Here is a 19,937-nt window from a genome sequence, read left to right as displayed (position 1 = left end):
CAGGACACCACTTAATAGAGGTCTGTTCAAATTATCCATGGTGTGGACAAAGTTAATATAGAGGCTTTCTCCCTCTTATTTGAAGCTAAGGCTATCTAATTAAGCTTAATGGTGAGAGATTGTGGACAACAAAATTAAATACTTGTTTTCAGAGTACATAGTTAAAACACAGAATTCATTACAAGATTCAGTGATTTCCACCAAACTAGGTGGCTTCAAAAGTAGGGTAATAGCCAATTATGAGAAAAATTAGATACACCTTTCTAAGAATGAGTTTAATAAGAGAACTTTTAAGTATCTACATCATCTACAAATAAGAAAAAAAGACCATCAGTGAACTGGAAAAAAGCACACACAACAAGCAGCAATACATGTGCATAAAATGAAACAGAGCAAAGAGTTAAGGGGTTTAAAAAACAGGAGGCCCAAGTTTTGCTACTGAACATGGGCAACCTGTCCTGTAAAACTTGTACAATCGGGTGAGGAAAAATATTTTCAGCTGTCTTGGCTGTTTTCAACTATGGACCCAACTTAAAAAACTGTCCTTTCAGTAGGGATTGATGTTATTTCTGGAGCAGAGAACTCAGTACAAATACTTAAATTCAGCAATGGTAAAAGCAAAATTTTTAAAAAGAAAAAAGGAATAAAATTCAGACAACATTTTCACAGTTGCAGCTTCAGTCCGTGGTTGACCTTCGGTACCAAAATCGAGCTCTATAGTCATCACTGCAAGTCATGAAGCCAGGGTTGGTAGGAGAGTGAACAATGCAACGAACTATACTGTTATGCCCCAAGGAAAGAAGATTCCTTCGTTCAGCTGTTCGTGAATCCCAGCAACAGAGGCTAATGGTCCTTTCATCAGGAAGCAGCACATAGTCTTCTGTGTGGTTGAAGACAGCCTGTGTCCTATGAACTTGGCGTCCACTCAAACCAGCTCCTGCAGGTATTGCAACATAAATATTCAGTATCAAAATAAATATTAAAGGAAAGTACATGCAGGTCCTGCTATCCAAATGCTCATCATACCAAAATTCACTTATTCAAACATGAGAAACTAGTATCCAAACCTTCCTATGTACACCACAGATTCAGATGTGTGTGTAATACTGTAAACATATAGCAGCCTTAAACAAGCCTTACTCTTTTGTGTTTTGCTGGTCTGTGGCAGCCATTTCGCTAGAAACCATGGGAGGGAGAGGCGAAAGGAGGCCATATCAGACAAATAATGGAACATTTTATCCTTGCAAGGTTTCAGAGGGTTTTCCTGTTTTTTCCCCATAATTTTGAGGTTAAAATTCCTTGATTGGGCATGCATTAGAAACTTTCCCACAGGAAATCAATGGAAAGTGCTGACTTGCTATGCAAACACTTGCCTAACAAATGATTTCCTGAGAATGCATTGTGTTCGGATAGCAGAACCTGTGTGTCATGCGTATTTGACTGGCAATGAGTGAAATGAACATCAGCAAATATCAGAAAAAAGATAATCAAATAATCAAATATTCCTCTAAGAATCAACATATTTATTAGTAAATTCAGCAAGAGGCTTCATAAAATAAACATCCTTGCTTGCCTTTAGAAAAGCCTGCACAAAGTTACACAGATCTTTTGAGTCTTCCACAGCTCTAGTTCTACATAGAAAAGTTCTCTATTCCCAATTAATGGGAGTAGGATAATCAGGGCTGACTCAAAAGTAGGGGAATACACCTAAAAGGATTAGGCCATTTAGGAATTCAAAACTTTGAATTGTAGCTGGAAGCTATAAGGCAACAGTTGATTAGTGCCCATGTTTCCCCTATTCTATTTGTAACAGAAAAGTTTGCAACGTTTTGCACAACTGAAGCTTCTGGATGCTCTTAAAAGAGCTACCCATGTAGAGCGCATTGCAGTAATCAAACATGGATGCTGAAGAAAAAAAGATTGATGGTTGCTAAGGAAACAGTTGACAGAGCAGATGATGCCAAGTGGCAGCATACTCTCTGGGCCTCAACTGATACCTGATTATCTCTTTCCAGAAGGGTTACTGAGTTAATCTGTTGCAGCAGAAGTGAAGTCTTATGGCATATTAAAGACTAACAAATCAATATGGCATATGAAAGCTTATGCCACAAGATTCGTTTGTTTTATGTATAACTCTTCTAATATTTTCCATTGATTATTAAAGAGGGATAGATTGCATCCATCAATAGACACTTCCCTCTTTCCCAAAACTCAGGGAATATTAGCCACTACCCCTGAAGCTTGTCTGGATTCAGTTTTCAGACTATGTGTTCTCTTCCAATTAACCAAAGGCACAATAACCATTACTCAGGCCACTCAATCAAATGAGTAAGAAAAAAAAAATAGAAGGGTACCACCATCCTGATCACACCTCATTCCAAGAGTTATGCATGATCTTGTTAATGGCCTCTTTTGTTGGCATTTGTCTGTCATGGAAGACAATGGAGTGCACATGGGGGGGGGTGAAGTCAAACCGCTGTGTTAGCAGCACTGAAGTGACCTGCCTGGGGCAAAAGCCTGGGCAGTGTTTATGTAGATTTTGAGCTGGCCAGATGACAAGACCCCTCTCTTGGCCTTGCTGATGGTCCAAAGGTAAACAGAGCAATACATTTGGCACCAGCTTGGCTGTGGGAGTTGCCGGGAGGCATACAAGGCGCAATCAAACCATCTTAGAGACTCCACTCCGATTTGTGTAGGGCTTACACATTAGACTTATTTTATCCCGATGATATTCCACAAGGGTGAAGAGGGTCAGGATCACAGTTTTCTTTCTCCTATAGGAGCTATCTTCCTAGGTTGATGTGTCCCAACAGCCTCTTACAAGTACAGTATTAAACAATTGCACAGATAGAATAGAATGGTGGTACTCTACAAGCCAGTTTCTACAGTGTTATCACAAACTTGCCTATCCGCAATCTCAAAATTTACATCCACAAACAAATCGAACCAGGCCAGACCACTACATTTACAAAGCCCCAAAGGGAACAAGATTTTATTATAAGTAATCTCAAAGGTAAATGAGATATCTAATAGGAACAACTCTAGTGTTACTTCCCTTGCCCATGTTAGGAAATGATTGGCTACCAGGGCTATTATGGGAGTCTTTATCCTGAGCTCATGCTGAAAGCCAGACAGAACAGAGTTTAAGAAAACTGTTTCTTATTCATCGCAGAAAGCAGACAGTAATGGTGCAATTGTCAATTCAATCACCTTCCCAGTTTAAAGGCAAAAATGTAGGAATAACCAGTTCCTGTCAGGATTGGTACATCAAGCAAGATTTTTTAAGAGAACCTATGGTCATCTCGCTGAAAGAAGTTGTAATTTTCCTCAAGTGCAATGAGCTTTAAAAATAACATTAAAAAAAACACACTGATCCAGCTTATCCACCTTTAACAAAAGCTTCACACCAGCCTTTTCCATGCGGTTTTCAGCAAGTATGCTGAGCAAGGTCTTAGATTATATGAAGTTCACAGAATATCATGGAAGAGTAATAAATTGGCTGAAAGTAATCCCGAGAATTTGCTGCAAGAGGTTGCCAATGAGCTTCTGCTCTGTGGCACCATTACAGGTTCAATTTTATATTTAGCATGCCACAGCAGTCTGTACGTTTCCTTCTCTGGGTGGGATAATCCATGTCAGGACCTCTCACACCAACTTGAGCAGCTCTATGAGAAGTTGCAATACAGCAATAGCAGAGGAAAGTATTGTTTGGCACCACTACTGCATAAAACTTCACTCTGATAATGGCTGCACATCTTTTGCCAACTGTGCTTATCAGTGCCTTACACCAGAGAGGTCAATAGGTCAACCTGTCATTCCAGAAGGCAATAAGGTAACTAACTGCAGCTATAGATGACCACCAATTAATTCTCCTAGAAAGAATTCTAAAAACCAACAGGATGCACCAGTATCTGATAGGCACATATCAATGGTTTTTCATCCCTGTGTCGTTACTAGGTAATGATTTATCCACAACCAAACCCAATAAATCTGAGAAGTTTAGACTAGAACAGCAGCTACTGCATTGACTTCACTATGATCACTGAAAGGATAGGAGGAGAAATTAGGGCTAAATTACTGGTTAGATTAAATTACTTTATAAGGAAGTTATTAGCCTTCGTTATTACTTTATAAGAAACCAATTCTTGCCCAATGAAACATTTGAATAGTTTACATTAAACAATACTTTCATGGTGTAATCCTATGGCCCCTGTAATACCATTGGGGGGGGGCATAAGATATTGCCAACCTCTCTCGTCATTTGGCTAGAGGTAATCTCTGGACAGAGCTGGAGTTTCCAAGAATCATGGCTGCTCCACTGGTTGACTGGGAGCATGCTGGGGCATTTGAGGGCACACAGGATCCTAAGGCTCCCCCATTCCCCCAAAATATCACCAATAAGAGCCAGAAACTACACCAGCCTGAGACCTGGCATAATTTCTTCCCATTGGAGGAAATGGAAGGGAATCAAGAACAGTCACAATTTCCTCCCACTGCAAGCAGTCACACCTTGGAAATTGCATTAAGTATGGTGCAGATTTCTCCTTCACCTTTTCTAGCAAAATTTCTCTATTAGTATAATGACACATTATATATAACTTTCTTTAAAAATAATAGAATTATACTAATCTCCAATGGCCAAAGTAAAGAACTTTGTTAGTCAGATCTCAGCTATAGAATGTAGGGCAAGGTTTGAGAACAAGATTACACTAGCAATTCTCAAAATTCAATGTGAAACTGAAAAATTAAAAGGAAGCTAGATAGATAATTGAAAGAAAGCTAAAACCATCACTAACAGCATATACAGACACATCTAAAGAAAATATTTATTTTACTTTTGGGGGTGCAGGCTGACTCCAGCTTCTCCCACCCCCATCTTTCCCTATAAACAAAGATATACTTTGCTTTCAAGCTGATTGCTAATTAAGCTTCACTTTTGTTCCTCATCCTGCACTTACAGATAAATTTGTCTTTTTTAAACTATTGAAAACACTGGTTGAAGGTTTATACATACATAGTTACTTTGGCATCTTATCAAACCCTACCCCGCCCCCAAGTTGAAAAACTGCGCTTGAGAGAAGAGGTGGATTTGCGAAGTCACAAGTTCTAGCCAATCAGCACTGCATAAGCCATCTTTTCCTACAAATTGACAGACCTAGATTCCCCTGAACTCAATACTGGAAAGATAGTACATCTGACCAAAATGTGCCAAGTGACATTTCATAGCAGCCCAAGCACAGTGAAGAGACCAAGGAGCAGGCTTGTAAGAGTAAATGTTAGAAGGAGATTTCAGCAGGGAACAGAAAAAATGCCCAGAGAAAAGATTGATCCCTTAGCTAGTTAAATGCTCCAAAAGATTTTGTTAGCAAAAGAAAATATGGTGCTTGAATGCTCAAAGCACAAGACAAGTTTAATTACAATAAAAATATTTTGTTTTTACAAAGGCTTTTCCATCTAAGAGAATTGCATTAATGTAGATCAGGGATGTCTAACAGGTCGATCGCAATCTACTGGTAGATCCCTGCGAGGTTTTGGTAGATCGCAGTCGATCTCTGGCTCCCTTTCCTTAGTGTTGCTAAAACTGACTCCTGCCACACCCCCTCGCCCTGCCCTCCATTGTTGTATGATCTCTGGAAGGGAAGACAGCTTTCTCTGTGCTGCTGTTTTGATCCACAGCAATCTTTTTGAGTGACTTTACCCTTGTTCCTTGCCTTTAAGCCCCCCCTCCCACAGAACTCCCCCCAAATCTTTTCTTCTCCCTAAAAAAAGTTCAACAACTTTGAGCTGAACCCCCCCGAAACAGAGCTAGATCACTGCCAGTTTTTAATTCTGAAAGCAGATTGCAGTCTCTTCCCCTGATGTAGATGATATTTGAGTGTCTTACGCCTCCTATGATGATTGCACTTTTCAATGGTCATCATTAAAATTGGGCAGCAAAAAAGGCACCAGAGTTTGGTAATCCCTGCTCTAGATAAATGTACCACATTTGGGTTGGATCCAATCAAGTCACCCTCAGGGCAGATTCAATAAAATCAAGAGACATGATTACCTGATGTCCACCAATTTCAATGGGTCTACGTTGAACATGACTTGAAATAGACACACTCAAATTATTCAGACATCAGTTACTCAAATCCATTGATTTCACTGGGTGTGCTCTGAGCATAGCTGTCAACTTTCCCCCCTTTTAAAGGGAAATTCCCTTATTCTGAATAGGAATCCTTGCTAGAATAGGGAAAAGTTGACAGCTATGGCTCTGAGCTCAAGTTAGTTGGCCACTATCCTCTGGATCCCATCTAAGGAATATTCCACTTTTTTCTTTACAACTTTTCAAAGAGGGTTAGACTAAGAAAGCAATTCTCCCAGAAATTTTCATTGCTGAGTGGCAATTTGAACCCAAGTCTTGCCAACCGAGTACCATTTGTATTACACTATTCTGGAATTTAGTAGGTTATTATATTAGATTAGGAATAGCTCAAGGACGACATTCCCTTGAGGGCAAAATGCTGGGAGCCACAAGTTAGTGGTAGATGGAACCAGTGGCAAAAGTGGGCAGGTTGAAGGATGTGACACTTATCTTTGTATAGTAAACTACATCCCAGACACACAGAAGTCAGAGGTTTCTACACACACACCCACCCACCCCTACCTCTCTATCCAGACCATCAAGATGAAATATCACAGTTCAAAGACTCATTCCAGTCAGACAAAAGCCAAGAAGGGTGCAGTTGAAGGTTATGGCCTAAGAAGAGTTCCCCAGAGCGGCCAGGAGGACAACATTCAGCCTCCAGGTCTGAGGTTCCATACTCCTGTTTTAAATTAAGCCTTCAGGCATTTCAATAATATTTTATTGTTCAAAGTTTAACAATATGTAAGAAAAACAGATTTTCAGGTGAATACAAACATGTTGTGTTTTCTACTGTCTATAAACAGGTTGCTCCCAGCACTACCCAATCACTTGCTATACTGCTGTAAGCTACATATGGAATTGCGACAGACTTCCACACTATCAGAAATATTGCACTTTCTCTACATGTACATCTTGCTATGTTCTGCCAACACAAGTGGACATGACATACCTGTGGTGGCACAGCATTCACCCATTATTACTTGCCCATTCATTGTTTTGTTTTGTTTTTTAAAAAAACAATCTCATTTTTAAAAAACCCTTACTATTAAGGTGTCATGCTTTTTTCATGACTAGCTGGAAAGGAGTTTTGTACTAATTAAGAAGATAAAATTACCATCCCCTCAAGAAAAACAAATGAGATCATTAAAGCCAATGTGTGTTGAATTGCAATTAGTTCACTTTCCCAGTAAGTCACAGCCTACATAAACCCCTAGCTTATTAATAAAAAGATGGAAGAATGGCATGAAAGGAAACCTCTGTGCAGAGATTGTGCTGCTCATCTGGTCTTTGTGGTCTGAGAAAAAAATGCAAAAACCGCAAGGAAAATACTGGTTTGGATGACTGAGTGAATGCCCACTATAGGAAAGTAAATGAAACATATAAATTTCACTCAAGGCCTAGTGTGGAAGCATCCTAGAGGTTAAGGGAAGCACTATTTCCACAGCAACTATCCAGGCTAGATAGAAATATGAAGGCAGAAAATCAGCAGAAAATTGTGGTTTTGAATATTCATTTCTAAAGACCATAATGTGAAAATTAGTTAGAATGGGTGTGTTTCTCAAGACAACTCTGAGCAAAATTACTAATGGCACAATGAGCCAGTCTGACCTGGCTCTGTAGTTTCAGAGTTGACTGGATTCCAGAATACTCTGCTCTGTTGAAGACCTTGCTAACTAATGGAACAGGAGGTGGATGTCAGCCTCTAAAACAGTTGCTTCCATGGGTCATCTTCATTACTTCATTGGCACAAGTCACAACTTTACATAGGGTTCAAAGGAGATGAAGTGAAGTGCAAGTGATTAAGAGTGTTAGATGGTATTTTACTTGCCACAAAGCTGACAGATCTTGGTGCAGAAATTCTGCTAAAGCCTGTGGCAAGTAATTCCTCCCTGCTTGCCATAATACCTACAGAATATTATTGAAAGCCATTTCTGGTGATGAGTGAACATGGGCTGCCTCTACTTTGAGAAAGATACATCTAGTGTCTGTTTTGAAGACTGAGTATCTAATACACAAACATAAGAGTCTTCAGGGATGTAAGGGTCTTATGACTTGTCCAACAAAACTGGGAGAAGCTGGGTTTCCTTGCTGGGCAGTATTCTCCCCCCCCCCATTTAGATAGGGTAGTCTGCCATTGTTTTGTTCCTATTTAAAAGGTGGGTGGGAATAACTTGGACATAGCTTTGATACACTTCTAACCTTTCCTTTTAGAAAGGTTACTGAGAGTATTTGCTCTACAGCTCCAGGCATACCTGGATGTCAAGTGTTTTGACGCTGGCCTTGTGAGCCTGAAGATTTTTACCTGAAAACTGGGAAAGGTAGGTCAAGTTTTGAGGTGTTTCTGTTTTTATCAGATCAAGACCTAGCAACTGTCATGTATTCATAACCTTGAGGCTAGACTACTGTGATGCGCTCTATGTGGGACTGCCCTTAATGAATGCCTGGAAGAGTCAAATATTTCATAGTAAATTTGTTTAGATGAGTTCTCATTTCCAGAGTTAAGCATGAGCAGGGCACTTTTATATTATTTTTAGTTTCAAATTTATTTTGCTGTACTGGGGCAGGGTAGAAATGGAAATTAATCTAATTATGGCAGAATTGGTTAAATACTATTCATAGTTACACAGGTCTGACTCACCCCAAGAAAAAGAGGCCTTTCTTTCTAACGTCCAGATTCCTAAAATTTCAGATGAGGAAAAGAATAGGTTGAACCAACTAGTTACAGTAAAGAAAGTAAGAGAGACCATTAGTCAACTTATGAGTAGCAAGACTGGTATCAGGATATTACAAAAGGTGTGCTGGGATCTTAGCAGACACTGAAGTATCTTTAATCCAAACAGCTGTCTCTGTCTTGAAAAGTGCCACTAAAGAAACTTTACCTCCAAGAGGGAGGGCAAGGACTTGTTTGCGATTATCACATATATTTAAAGAGATCTCAATTCTTCAAGTGATGGTATTTATGTAGCCAAAATGGCATCACATACACAAGCAGGAGATTATCAGCAGGCTCAGAAAACTTCAAAGTTTGCAGAAGTACAAAAACCTTAAATCCTAGGCGGAGACCTCCCCCTCAAAAACACCCAGTCCAATGCTAAAATATTTTATTGCAGATCCCACCTGTACCACATTTTCTCTGTCTTCTAAATCTCAGCTATCCACCTTTATTTTCACGTTGGCAGAAAGGGAATCTGTTCAAACCTAAAATACATTATTTATGATATAAAATAAATTTATTCCCAGTTGGAAATGAAAAAAGTTACATCTGAAAGATTATTCATATTGTCTTTTAGGGATGGGGGAAAGGTTTTCAAATGAAATTAGTAGAACCCTCCCCCCCCCACCTCTCTTGGGGTTTAGGTTGAGCTCTATCTTTGACATGACTACAAATATTTAATGATAAATCTGTCTCTACAATTTTGGTGGATGGAAGTTAATGGAAACCATATATTAGATAGTTCTATGTGAAAAGGATACTCCAATTTTACTGTCACAGATGTTTTAACTTTGTTTATGGAAACATAGGCGTGCCTGGCGTGATCTGGTCCATGGGGTCACAAAGAGTCGGACACGACTGAACAACAACAATGGAAACATGAGGATCCCAGGAACAGACCATAATTTGCAATGTCAGAGATATTATATCAGAGATGACTTGCAGTTTCAAAATACAGCATTTTTATAAAATGAACCCTTTATTTTATCGAGTCCTGCATGATCATACCATCATCCACATAGTACCAGTTTCCAAAAATGGTCAACTTTCCAACATGGCGCAGACGCATTTCCCCATCTCTTTTCCATGACTGGTATTCTAATGTTTACTAGTCCTGGACTTCTAATGTTTACTAGTCCTGGACTTCCAAGTTTCTATTTAGCTATTGCAGTAAATAATAATTGATAAACCTAAGCTTCATGTATTTGTCCTTTTGAAACCATCTTAGTACCACCATGTCTTTTGGTAGCAGATTCCTGAAGTTAATGCCACTTTGGTGATACTGCCAGCATGAATTAGGTGTGGTAATCCACAAACCTTTGTTACTATTGCTGGTGGTGTTCATGAAAGGAGGAAGTGATATCCCTTTAAAATAATTATCACAAGCAACCAGAATAATATAATAAACATTTAAAAAAACCCACCAAAAATGGTTATCGCCTACTATTGGGCAGGGCATAAAAATTGTGGTAGTTTAAAAGGTTAGAAACTGGACATGAGTCACTGTTATTAAGAAAGAAAAATACTTAAGAAAAACAGTTTTCTCCTAGAAGTATAGGAGACTGTGAAGTGTATGAATATGCATAATAAAACATGTGGAATAGGAGAAGAGATTTCATGCCTGAACTTAATGGCAGAACTAAGAGAAGAACTGACCAGCAACCCAGTTCTAGACAACAGTGACTAGTTGACTAGTGAAACAGTCAACTAAATTGGTTGCAATCTCAAAAACAGAAAACAAGAGTATTAGTATTACAAGGCTTAGATGCATCCTTCTTTTTCTTTCTTTCTCTCTTTCTCTCTCACACAAAAACTATACTGACACACAACACACTTGATGCAATCTTAAACAAGGGGTGGTTAACCTATGGCCTTCCAGATGGCGCTGGACTGCAACTCTTGGTCATGCTGCCTCAGGCTGATGGGAGATGGAGTCCAACATTGGGAAGCCACAGGTTAGTACCCTTGTCTTCAATGCCAAACTCTTACTCTAGTGTAATGTAGCAAGCCTTTACTTCTCAGTATCCATACAAACTATGTATGTTCATTAGCTGGTACACCGATTTTGAGACAAGTATCCTCAAGAGCCTTTAAACTTACTGACACTTATCTACTTCCTGGATTGCCTATAAGCAAATTAATTTCAATGCTTCTAATAGGGATAGAAATATGAAAATACACCACCCAGAATTCAATGTGAAATTATATGCCTATGTAGAAAAAATATTTATTCCAAAAATCTCAAAGACACTAATAACATAAAATGACTGAAAGCATTATTAAAACATGTGCCATTCATATGAACCAAAACAGCTGTTGCTCACAGCATACAAGAGCAACAGAAAATCCTCTCGCAGAGAAACCCAGTAGTGCACTAGTTGGATTGGTAGAGTTCATCTAGTGAGAAAATAACCAACCACAAACGTTAAATCAAGCTAATGTACTGCTTTCCAGCTACAGCTGAGGATGCATAGTATGGGCCCCCCCACAAGTGCCCTTATTTCTTTGTAAAGGAAGAACATAACATACATTATTTAAGACTGGAGAAAGAGCCCTGCTAGATCAGGCCATCTAGTACAGTATTCTGTTCTCACTGTGGACAACCAGATGCCCATGGGAAGTCTGCAAGCAGGACCCTAGTGCAACAGCTCTCTCCTCACTTGTGATTCCAGCAACTAACATTCAGAGGCAGAGTGTTTCTGACAGCGGAGGTATGCCAAGACTTGACTGCACCCTGCTGGTTTAGCATGTTAGAAACTTGAAAATTTCTATTACAAAATATGCCTCTACAGAAAAGGAGTTCTTCCAGAGAAGTTAATTCATGCAATTTCCTGATTTCTGAGGGAGCTGTTACTGTAGTAGCATCTCACACTGGCAGTATTAGAGAAAGCATTGAGCAGAAAATTGCAGGCTTACATGTTGACGTAGTTTGTTTCCAGCTCAGCAAGATAGAAAAAAGAAGCAACATCATTTGTATGTTAAGCAGTATTAGTAGGATACGAATCAATGTGTGAACCCCAAAGATTTCTTTTAAATAAACCCCAGTGATTTAAAGTAAGAGTTGTGCAAACACACAAGTATGATTTTGGACATGACTGCAGAGTTTACCTGATTTTCTCCTAGGCCACTGATCATGAGGTTATTTCCTTTGACCAATAATCAACTATTTGTTTAAAATTTCAAGGGAAAATGTCTTGATTTATATGCCACTGTTGCAGACTTTGTACAGAACTTTCAATTTACATTTTTCCTCATGATACACCCAGGAAGGTCATTACATTTAACTAAATGTAATGGAGGATGGGATCATGGCTAAGAATATGTGAGAGAAATATATACATATTATATTGGTCAACATCTACTCACCTGTATATTTTACTAGTGTTCTCCCTGTAGAGATCTCCCACAGTTTAGCTACAGAGTCTTTTCCACTAGACAGAATATACTTTGAATTCTTGGAGAAAATGGCAGAACAGACTTCAGCCCCATCGTGTGCTTTTTCAAAAGTAGTGATACAACGATTTGAAACGCCATCCCACAATTTGATGCATCCGTCTTTGCTGCCCGTTACATACATGTTAGCACTTGCATTGTAATTAACTGAGCATATGGCATCAGTGTGCTGATCTTGAGGATTGCAAGATACAAAGCACTGGAAAGTATTGACATCATATAGTCGCAGGGTAGGATGCTGGGTACCGACAAGAATGAAGTCTCCAGAAGGATGGAAAGAGATAGAACGCAGCATTTCTGCTTCCTGTTTAGTTGGAAAATAGGCAGTTAACATTAAAAGGCATCTTCCCAGTACACTGATCCACCTAAACACCAAGCTTGTGTCGGCTATTTTAGAAAACATACAACAACATTGCTATTTAAAGAAGCCAGGCAGGACTCATGGTACAGCAGAACAGATTTTTCTAAACAAAGTGTGGGAAAGCAGGTCCTCATAAAAGAGGTGAGATTATTATTTTTAAAAAGGTGAGATTATTATTTATCAGAAAAAAGGTTCTGAAGCAATTTGTGTCTGAGTCACATTTTTTCAAGATCAGTAGCCACCTACTTTGTAGATCCCCAGAGACCACTCTCATTTTCCTTTAAGTTGGATTCATGCTCTGAATCAACTGGTAAAACTAAGCTACTGTTAGGGAAGAGAAATATTTAGCTATGCTTAAAGAAGTCACAAACTACTTCAGATCTATTACAATCTAGCCCATGCATTTTCCCCTTCTCTAGCAGATTGGATGATCATGGTGTTCCATTTTAATTTCTTCTTGAGAGATTGTCAGTATGTGGACAGAGGAGCCACTTAAACCTTCCCCTGGGAATTTTCTAGCTATATTTCCCTTCCGGGGGGGGGGGGAATATAGGAGGATTTCCCCTTCCCCTAAAAACAACTTTGGATGTTGGTGGTAATTTTATTTATTTGCTACAATTATTTACATCCTACCTTTCAGAATACAAATCCTCTCCAGGCAGTCAACATTTAAAATCACACACATTATCCCCATATAAAATGTCATTTGAAAGGGGGGAAATTTAAGCACTCCTGTCTTCTACTTCTCTGTTCTTCCACTCAACTGCAGCAGCTGATACTGCTTTTCAGTTTTTAAAAAGCCAGGGAAGAATGAATGAAAACCATTTCATAGCTAGTTTGGCCCCTCAATTAAAGTTAGGAGAAGTTTGAATGGCAATGTCCAAAGTATGTTTTGTACTCTTATGACTAAGTTAGAAACTGGACACCAGGATGGTCTTAATCCCAAGAACACTTGTAAACACCATTTAATAACATCAACAAGGCTTCCAAAGTCATGTTTTTCTAGTTATTTTTGTTATTCCTTATAAAGTTTTGATTTGTCTAACCTGGATATATTTGAAGGCTCTTTTGGCAGATGGTTTTGAGTAGTCAAACAATTTAAGTGTGTAATCCCTTGAACCAGAGGCAAGGATTTGTTCTGTTGGATGGAAAGCTAAACATGTCACCTCATCCACATGATCATAGAGAGTTCTAATAACAGGGTGGTTCTCCATGTTCTGCTGAGCTGTTTCATTCATCATGACCTGAAAAATACATTTCAAAACACAGCACAGTAAGCACAGAATTTTCACTGCAGGCACCAAGACACAAATGTTGTCTATTGCACATCTGATGGTGTTCCCTTCATAGTGGACACAGTGGATCTGCATCTTCCCACAACTGTTTATGCAGAATGAAACAATCTCTTGTATATGTCCCAATAACTCTCTTTATTGGGTCATTAACAGCCCATCTTACAAATGAAAAAAGGAACTCAGAGATCAGGACTGGTCAAAACTTTGCAAGTCCATGGCTATGCTAGCACTAAATTAAGTCACCAATTCCCTTTCCCCTGCAGCTTCCCAAAAATTCTACAAAGTGTGTGTGTGTGTGAGAGAGAGAGTTACAGGTGGGTAGCCGTGTTGGTCTGCCATAGTCAAAACAAAATCAAAAATTCTTTCCAGTAGCACCTTAGAGACCAACTGAGTTTGTTCCTGGTATGAGCTTTCGTGTGCACGCACACTTCTTCAGATACACTGAAACAGAAGTCACCAGATCCTTAAATATAGTGAGGGAGTGGGGAGGGGTATTGCTCAGAAGGGTGGTGGGAATGTGTGTGTGTGTGTGTGTGTGTGTGTGTGTGAGAGAGAGAGAGAGAGAGAGAGAGAGAAGGTGTGGGTGGCTGTAGAGAGAGGGGGGAAATAATAAAAATTGCCTCCTTTTCGTGCAAAGCTAGGTACTCTGCTCAGAACCCTAGCTGCTGCATTCTGCACTAGCTGAAGCTTCTGAACAAAGTCCAAAGGCAGACCCATATAAACCACATTACAGTAATCTAATTATGAGGTTATCAATGTGTGGATCATGGTGGCCAGGCTATCACTGTCTAGGAAAGGGTGCAGTTGACATACCAACTGAAGTTGGTAGTAGGCTCTCTATGCCTACCTAGGCCTCTAATGCCAGTATCTGTATACCTGTGCCTTAAAGCAAATTCAAGCAACCCAGTTCCTGGACTCAGGAACCACCCACCCACAGGCTTTTTGTGTTATCAGAGGAGGCTCAGTTTATTGATCCTCATCCAGCCCATGACTGCATCCAGGCTTCTCCCAACTGAGACTGCTCCCAACAGCTTCATATGACTAGTAAATAGCACTGGCACCCCACAGCTTAACTGGCAGAGTGATCAAGATGCTGTCATTCAAAGCTACTCTCTGAAAACAGCCCCACAAATAGAAGCATGACCAGTTTCTTTTGACAGATAATTCCCAGAGGGCCCTAAAGCTGCAAAAGGAAAATGCAAACATTTATTGATTCATTACTATTTGAGCATTTACCTCAATTGGCATAGCACTCTTTGCTAACATTCTCTCTGTATCGAGTATTTTGATTGAAGCATCAGCTGATCCTGTAGCTATTAACTGTCCATCTCTGCTGTATGTAGCTACACGACATGGTCCTTTGTGAGATGTGACATAACAGGTCTCATATTCAGAAGCTTCTGGGGACATGGTCTGCACATCTGCATCAAATTCCAAGTCAATCCCTGTGCCAGGAGCTACTGTATCAGAGCGCCCAATTGCATACTGAACTGCACTATCATCATTTTCCATTCCTGGAAGAAAAGAAATTACAAAAGCTCATCTTCCAAAAGAAGCCCCAACTTTATAAACAGGAAAAAAAACCTGTTATGACAATAGTTCTCAAACCTAATCTGTGATCTTTTGAATGCTTATTAAGCTGTGAGTCCTAGAAGACCTGTTCCCTGCCTTATAGGCCTTTTCCCACCTGGTCTAGAAGGGTGGGGACCTGACTGGCCCAGCTACAAAAGCTGAGGCTGCTGAATAGACTCTTGGACTGGGGTGTTTAAGGTTTTTATAACTTAACTGGAAGCATAAGAAACATCAGAACATTTGTGGAAAGTAAACTGTCACAATAATTCATACCGTTACCAACCATTTTTACTCTTTATGAGATGCTTACCTGTGCAAAAGAAAGTCTTCCTAAAAAACTCACATGGTGAAATGCAATTATTCTCAACTGTGCCTCTCTATTTTAGTGTATCTGGCAACCACATAAGCAGGTGAGCAGCAATTGATCTTCGCTCCAAAGTGTAAAATGGAGCGATAGCAGATTGGTGGGAAGCTAAGGTGTAGCATGGTTGCAAATTCACAGGACAGATAGGGAAGCTGACCTAGTTTATACACAAATAGCTGCAACAGAGCTATCATGTACATGTTTTTCCTGCTTTACATCCTATTCCAAGCAGGATCACAGGATATAATGGCTCATTTTACATAATTCTCTAGAAAGTACTGATCTAGGACAACTATCAGTGCTATTTGCTAACTATCATTTTAGAAGATCTAAGTGACTGCAGATAACTTTAATGGCTTAAATATCCAGAGACAAAAGATGTATTTTGATTACTTATGTTTTGACATGCCATGGAAAATAACAGTCTTAACAGAACTAATAGTGCATGCCTGACCTTAAACACAGCATATTAAATTTGGTTCACATCACAACTTACCCACTTTAATAAGATGCAATAGTTGTTCGGAGGGTGCACATACAGATTGTGGTTTTACCTCATTTATCAGACCGTTAGCAATGTTGATATATCCATCATAAAGCAACTGACTAATAATGAGTCTGTAAAGTTGTTGCCTGTCTTTCAGGCTCACTTTTGGTCTATACATTGTGAGTAAGGGCTGTCTTCCAGAAGTCTGAAACGAAGAAGGAAAAAGTAACTACTTACATGTACAGGAAGAAGGCATTTATGTTTAATTTTATTTTTGAAAGCATTTGTATCCTTTTTTCTTTTTTTTTAGTAAAATGCCCAAGGTTGCTTTCACAGCAGAAATAAATAAAGCAACCAAGGACAAAAATATATTAAGTAATATAACCTAATAGTTCCCACAATTTTTCTCCCACGGGCCACCTGAAAATTGCCGAGGGTTTTGGTAGATCCCTCCTGCAGCCTTTCCCCCGGCCGCTCTTTCGCCCGCGCCGAAATCCGTATTTCCCACCTCCCACGAGCCTATCGTGACAAAGGCTGCGGGGCTGGGCGGCTCTTCCATTAAAGGGAAAGCGGCGGCGACTCTGGCGTTCTCCACGTGCAAGAAACGGCCAAGGCGAAGAGCTGGCGAAATCGCCGGGCCCGGAAAGCGAAACTTGATTCTTACCAGCCCGTCTTTCGGCCTGGGTCGGTCTGCGCTCAAAATGGCCGCCGGGGGCCCGACGACGTCGGCGGGCGACTGCGGCGGCAAAGGCAGCGGGAGCGGAGCCTGCGGAGGGGCCGGCAACAACCTGGACCGAGGGCCGCTGCGTCGAACAGGCTGCTGCATCGAACCTCCGCACATCGATTGAAGCCGCAGCTGAGAGGAGGAAAGGAGCGCAAGCAAGGGTCACGTGTGCGCATGTGCCACCAGTAAAGCAACGTCTATTCGAAATACGACGTGAAGATGGGTAGTGGGAAGGAATTTGGCATGCCAAGTTTTCTCTATCTCTGTAGCTCCCTCTTGGGGGCAAATGTTTTACAGTACAGTATTCTTAAAATTTTGGCTACTATAAAACGGTCGAGGCACAGGAGCCTTGCCACACACAAAAATGGATACTTAGTTGAAAATCCAATTTACATGGATCAGTATCATTGGCGTAGCCAAGAGAGGGGCAACTGCCCCCCATCAATAAACATCAGTACAAACCTGACGTTCTCTCCCCCCCCCAACAAAAGCCTGCCCCCCTAACAAAATTCCTGGCTATGCCCATAATCACTATATTTTAAAATGTGCACTGTGGTACCGGTAGATATTTCATTCACAAACAAGGAGCTGGGATTTAATTCTAGGGACAGTAAATTCTGCTAAGCCCAATTCATAATTCTGTTGTCACTTCCAGTACACCGCTGTGCACTCAGATCTAAGCCCCACCCACAATGTGGCTTACTCCTAGGTAAGCGCGTACAGAATTGCAGCCTTAAGCACTGATATCCTGAAAATGTGTGTACACAACTTCTTACTAATATAAGGCCTTTAGGAATTTCCAAAAGTTTTAACAAAAATATTTAGAATGGGCCTGATTATTTGACCTCTTGGGGTTTTTTTCTGGCTAAAAATGAGATAATATACAGTATATTGACTTTAAAAGTCCCAAACTCTTCCCTGACCAGTTCTTCATATCTAGAGGTGCGCAACCATTCTAAAGGGCAGGAATCAGATGGTTGAGCTTCCTACTGAATGCCATGCAGCTCAGATGGTGAAATATGGGGTCTCCTCTTAAATCAGGCACCCCCAAACTCGGCCCTCCATATGTTTTGGGACTACAACTCCCATCATCCCTAGCTAACAGGACCAGTGCTCAGGGATGATGGGAATTGTAGTCCCAAAACATCTGGAGGGCCGAGTTTGGGGATGCCTGTCTTAAATAAAGCATTTGCTTGGTAATTGCACAATCAGTTCCTAGGCAGTTACCCAGAGGTAAACCCCACTTGAGTTTAATAGGACTTATTTTAAAACTGAGTAGAGTTGCAATTGCGCAGCCTGATCCGTTGCATGTTTACTCAGGGTATCCCACTGAGTTCAAGGGAGTTTACTCCCAAATAAGTGTACCGTGGATTGCAACCTTAGAGAAGTGGTGCATAAGTAAATGGGCACTGTTCAGTGACAAAAGATAGGAAAAATGACTTTGGGCATGTTTGCTTTGGCAGTCTACACTGCAGCAGGCCCAGATACCTCATGCCCCCAATCTTATCGAACAATTCTACTCACATCAGCTTCAAGAAATGACAGTCGCATTGGTCGTGGTTCATTGGTAGGCAAGGCCATGTTACTCATGCCCCATGGAAACTGCCGCCTATCACATGGCGGCGTGATACGACGACTTGTCATTCTTCCTCACAACTGTATATCCTTCACACTACCTCTTCAATCCTCTCACTTGTCCTCAATAATTTATATGCAGATGACCTTCAACCTGAGAAGCACACATTAATCTGATGTCTGCCCTGGTCCCCAAAGGTCAGTCTCATAATCCTGTCATGGTAGCTTTTCAAAAGACATGAACGGAGGAGTGGGCTTCTCCTCAAATCCACTCACTTCTGTCAACAGCTGCCTGCTTGAGAGGCACAATGTCTATCATACAGAACCATAGCTGTCAACTTTTCCCTTTTTTTGCAAGGAATCCTATTCGGAATAAGGGAATTTCCCTTTAAAAAAGGAAAAAGTTGACAGCTATGCAGAACTGAGCATTATGGGAAATCTAGTGCAATGCTGTTTCACATTTGTCAACAGAAAGTCCATCCCGTGGCAAGTTGCTCTTTTTTTTGACTTAGTAGCCTGATACCTGAACTGACAGACCACCACAGCTCTGATAAAATGTGGTGAAAGTTGTCTTCAGGCAAACACTTTTTTGATGCCACAGACTGAAAAACTGAGAATACCAGAATCATTGGTCTTCACCCACCCAGTGCCCCCTATTCCTGTTGGGCCCATAGGTTTAAAAAACAATCTGATGACCTCTACCTGGAAGAAAACAACCGCTCAGCATCTCTTCAAAAACAAAACAAAATATTGCTGTGAATCTGACCTATGCATTATTTGTGGGTAAATTGCCACTTACTGGAGGTCACCATAGGACCAGAGGGCTGTGGCCCGCTTTTGGCTGGGCAGCCTCCCTGCTCCTGACAGTTTGCAGCAAGCTAGCTCATTTCATAATGGCCATTCACATGTTCTTTCAAATTCGGCGTGGTGAACTCTTGGTTTTAGGGAGAGTCACCCCTCATGCAAAATGGCAGGCCCCATTGTCTGTTTTTCCCCTTCCCTGCCAAGGTGCAGAGCTGCACTTCTGCTGGCCTGTCACGTTTCCCCCTGAAAATATGTCGTGGCATCTGACCACGTTCAGTTTCCCTCTGGACATTCAAGCGAGTTTCATTGTCACAAAAAAACCAGCCCTTCAGTGTTGGGCTGGCAGCTGCCCTCACAGGAGCCGCCTCACTCAAGTCTTTCAAAGTGGGGGCTTCGGCCCCAAAGTGTAGAGACTGGGGGTAGGAATAGACCCAACTCTCAGTCTTAGTTGTCCGTCAC

At 40.7% G+C, this 19,937-nt stretch overlaps 1 protein-coding gene across 1 annotated transcript; it reads right to left on the bottom strand.

Annotated features, from left to right (window-relative positions):
• Nucleotides 1–256: 256 nt before the first annotated feature.
• On the bottom strand, nucleotides 257–18,940 carry CSTF1 (cleavage stimulation factor subunit 1). Its single transcript, XM_033153584.1, has 7 exons — nucleotides 18,624–18,940; nucleotides 17,040–17,231; nucleotides 16,385–16,580; nucleotides 15,189–15,466; nucleotides 13,704–13,901; nucleotides 12,210–12,600; nucleotides 257–937 (listed from the first exon to the last, which is right to left on the bottom strand). Exons 1-7 carry the CDS (start codon nucleotides 18,741–18,743, stop codon nucleotides 678–680), a joined length of 1,635 nt encoding a protein of 544 aa, XP_033009475.1. The 5' UTR covers nucleotides 18,744–18,940; the 3' UTR covers nucleotides 257–677.
• Between the last annotated feature and the right edge of the window lie 997 nt (nucleotides 18,941–19,937).

The sequence above is a fragment of the Lacerta agilis genome, chromosome 6 (genome assembly GCF_009819535.1).
Source record: "Lacerta agilis isolate rLacAgi1 chromosome 6, rLacAgi1.pri, whole genome shotgun sequence".
Taxonomy (NCBI): domain Eukaryota; kingdom Metazoa; phylum Chordata; class Lepidosauria; order Squamata; family Lacertidae; genus Lacerta; species Lacerta agilis.
The sequence above is the reverse complement of the archived record's forward strand: the minus strand, read 5'-3'. Positions and strand labels throughout refer to the sequence as shown.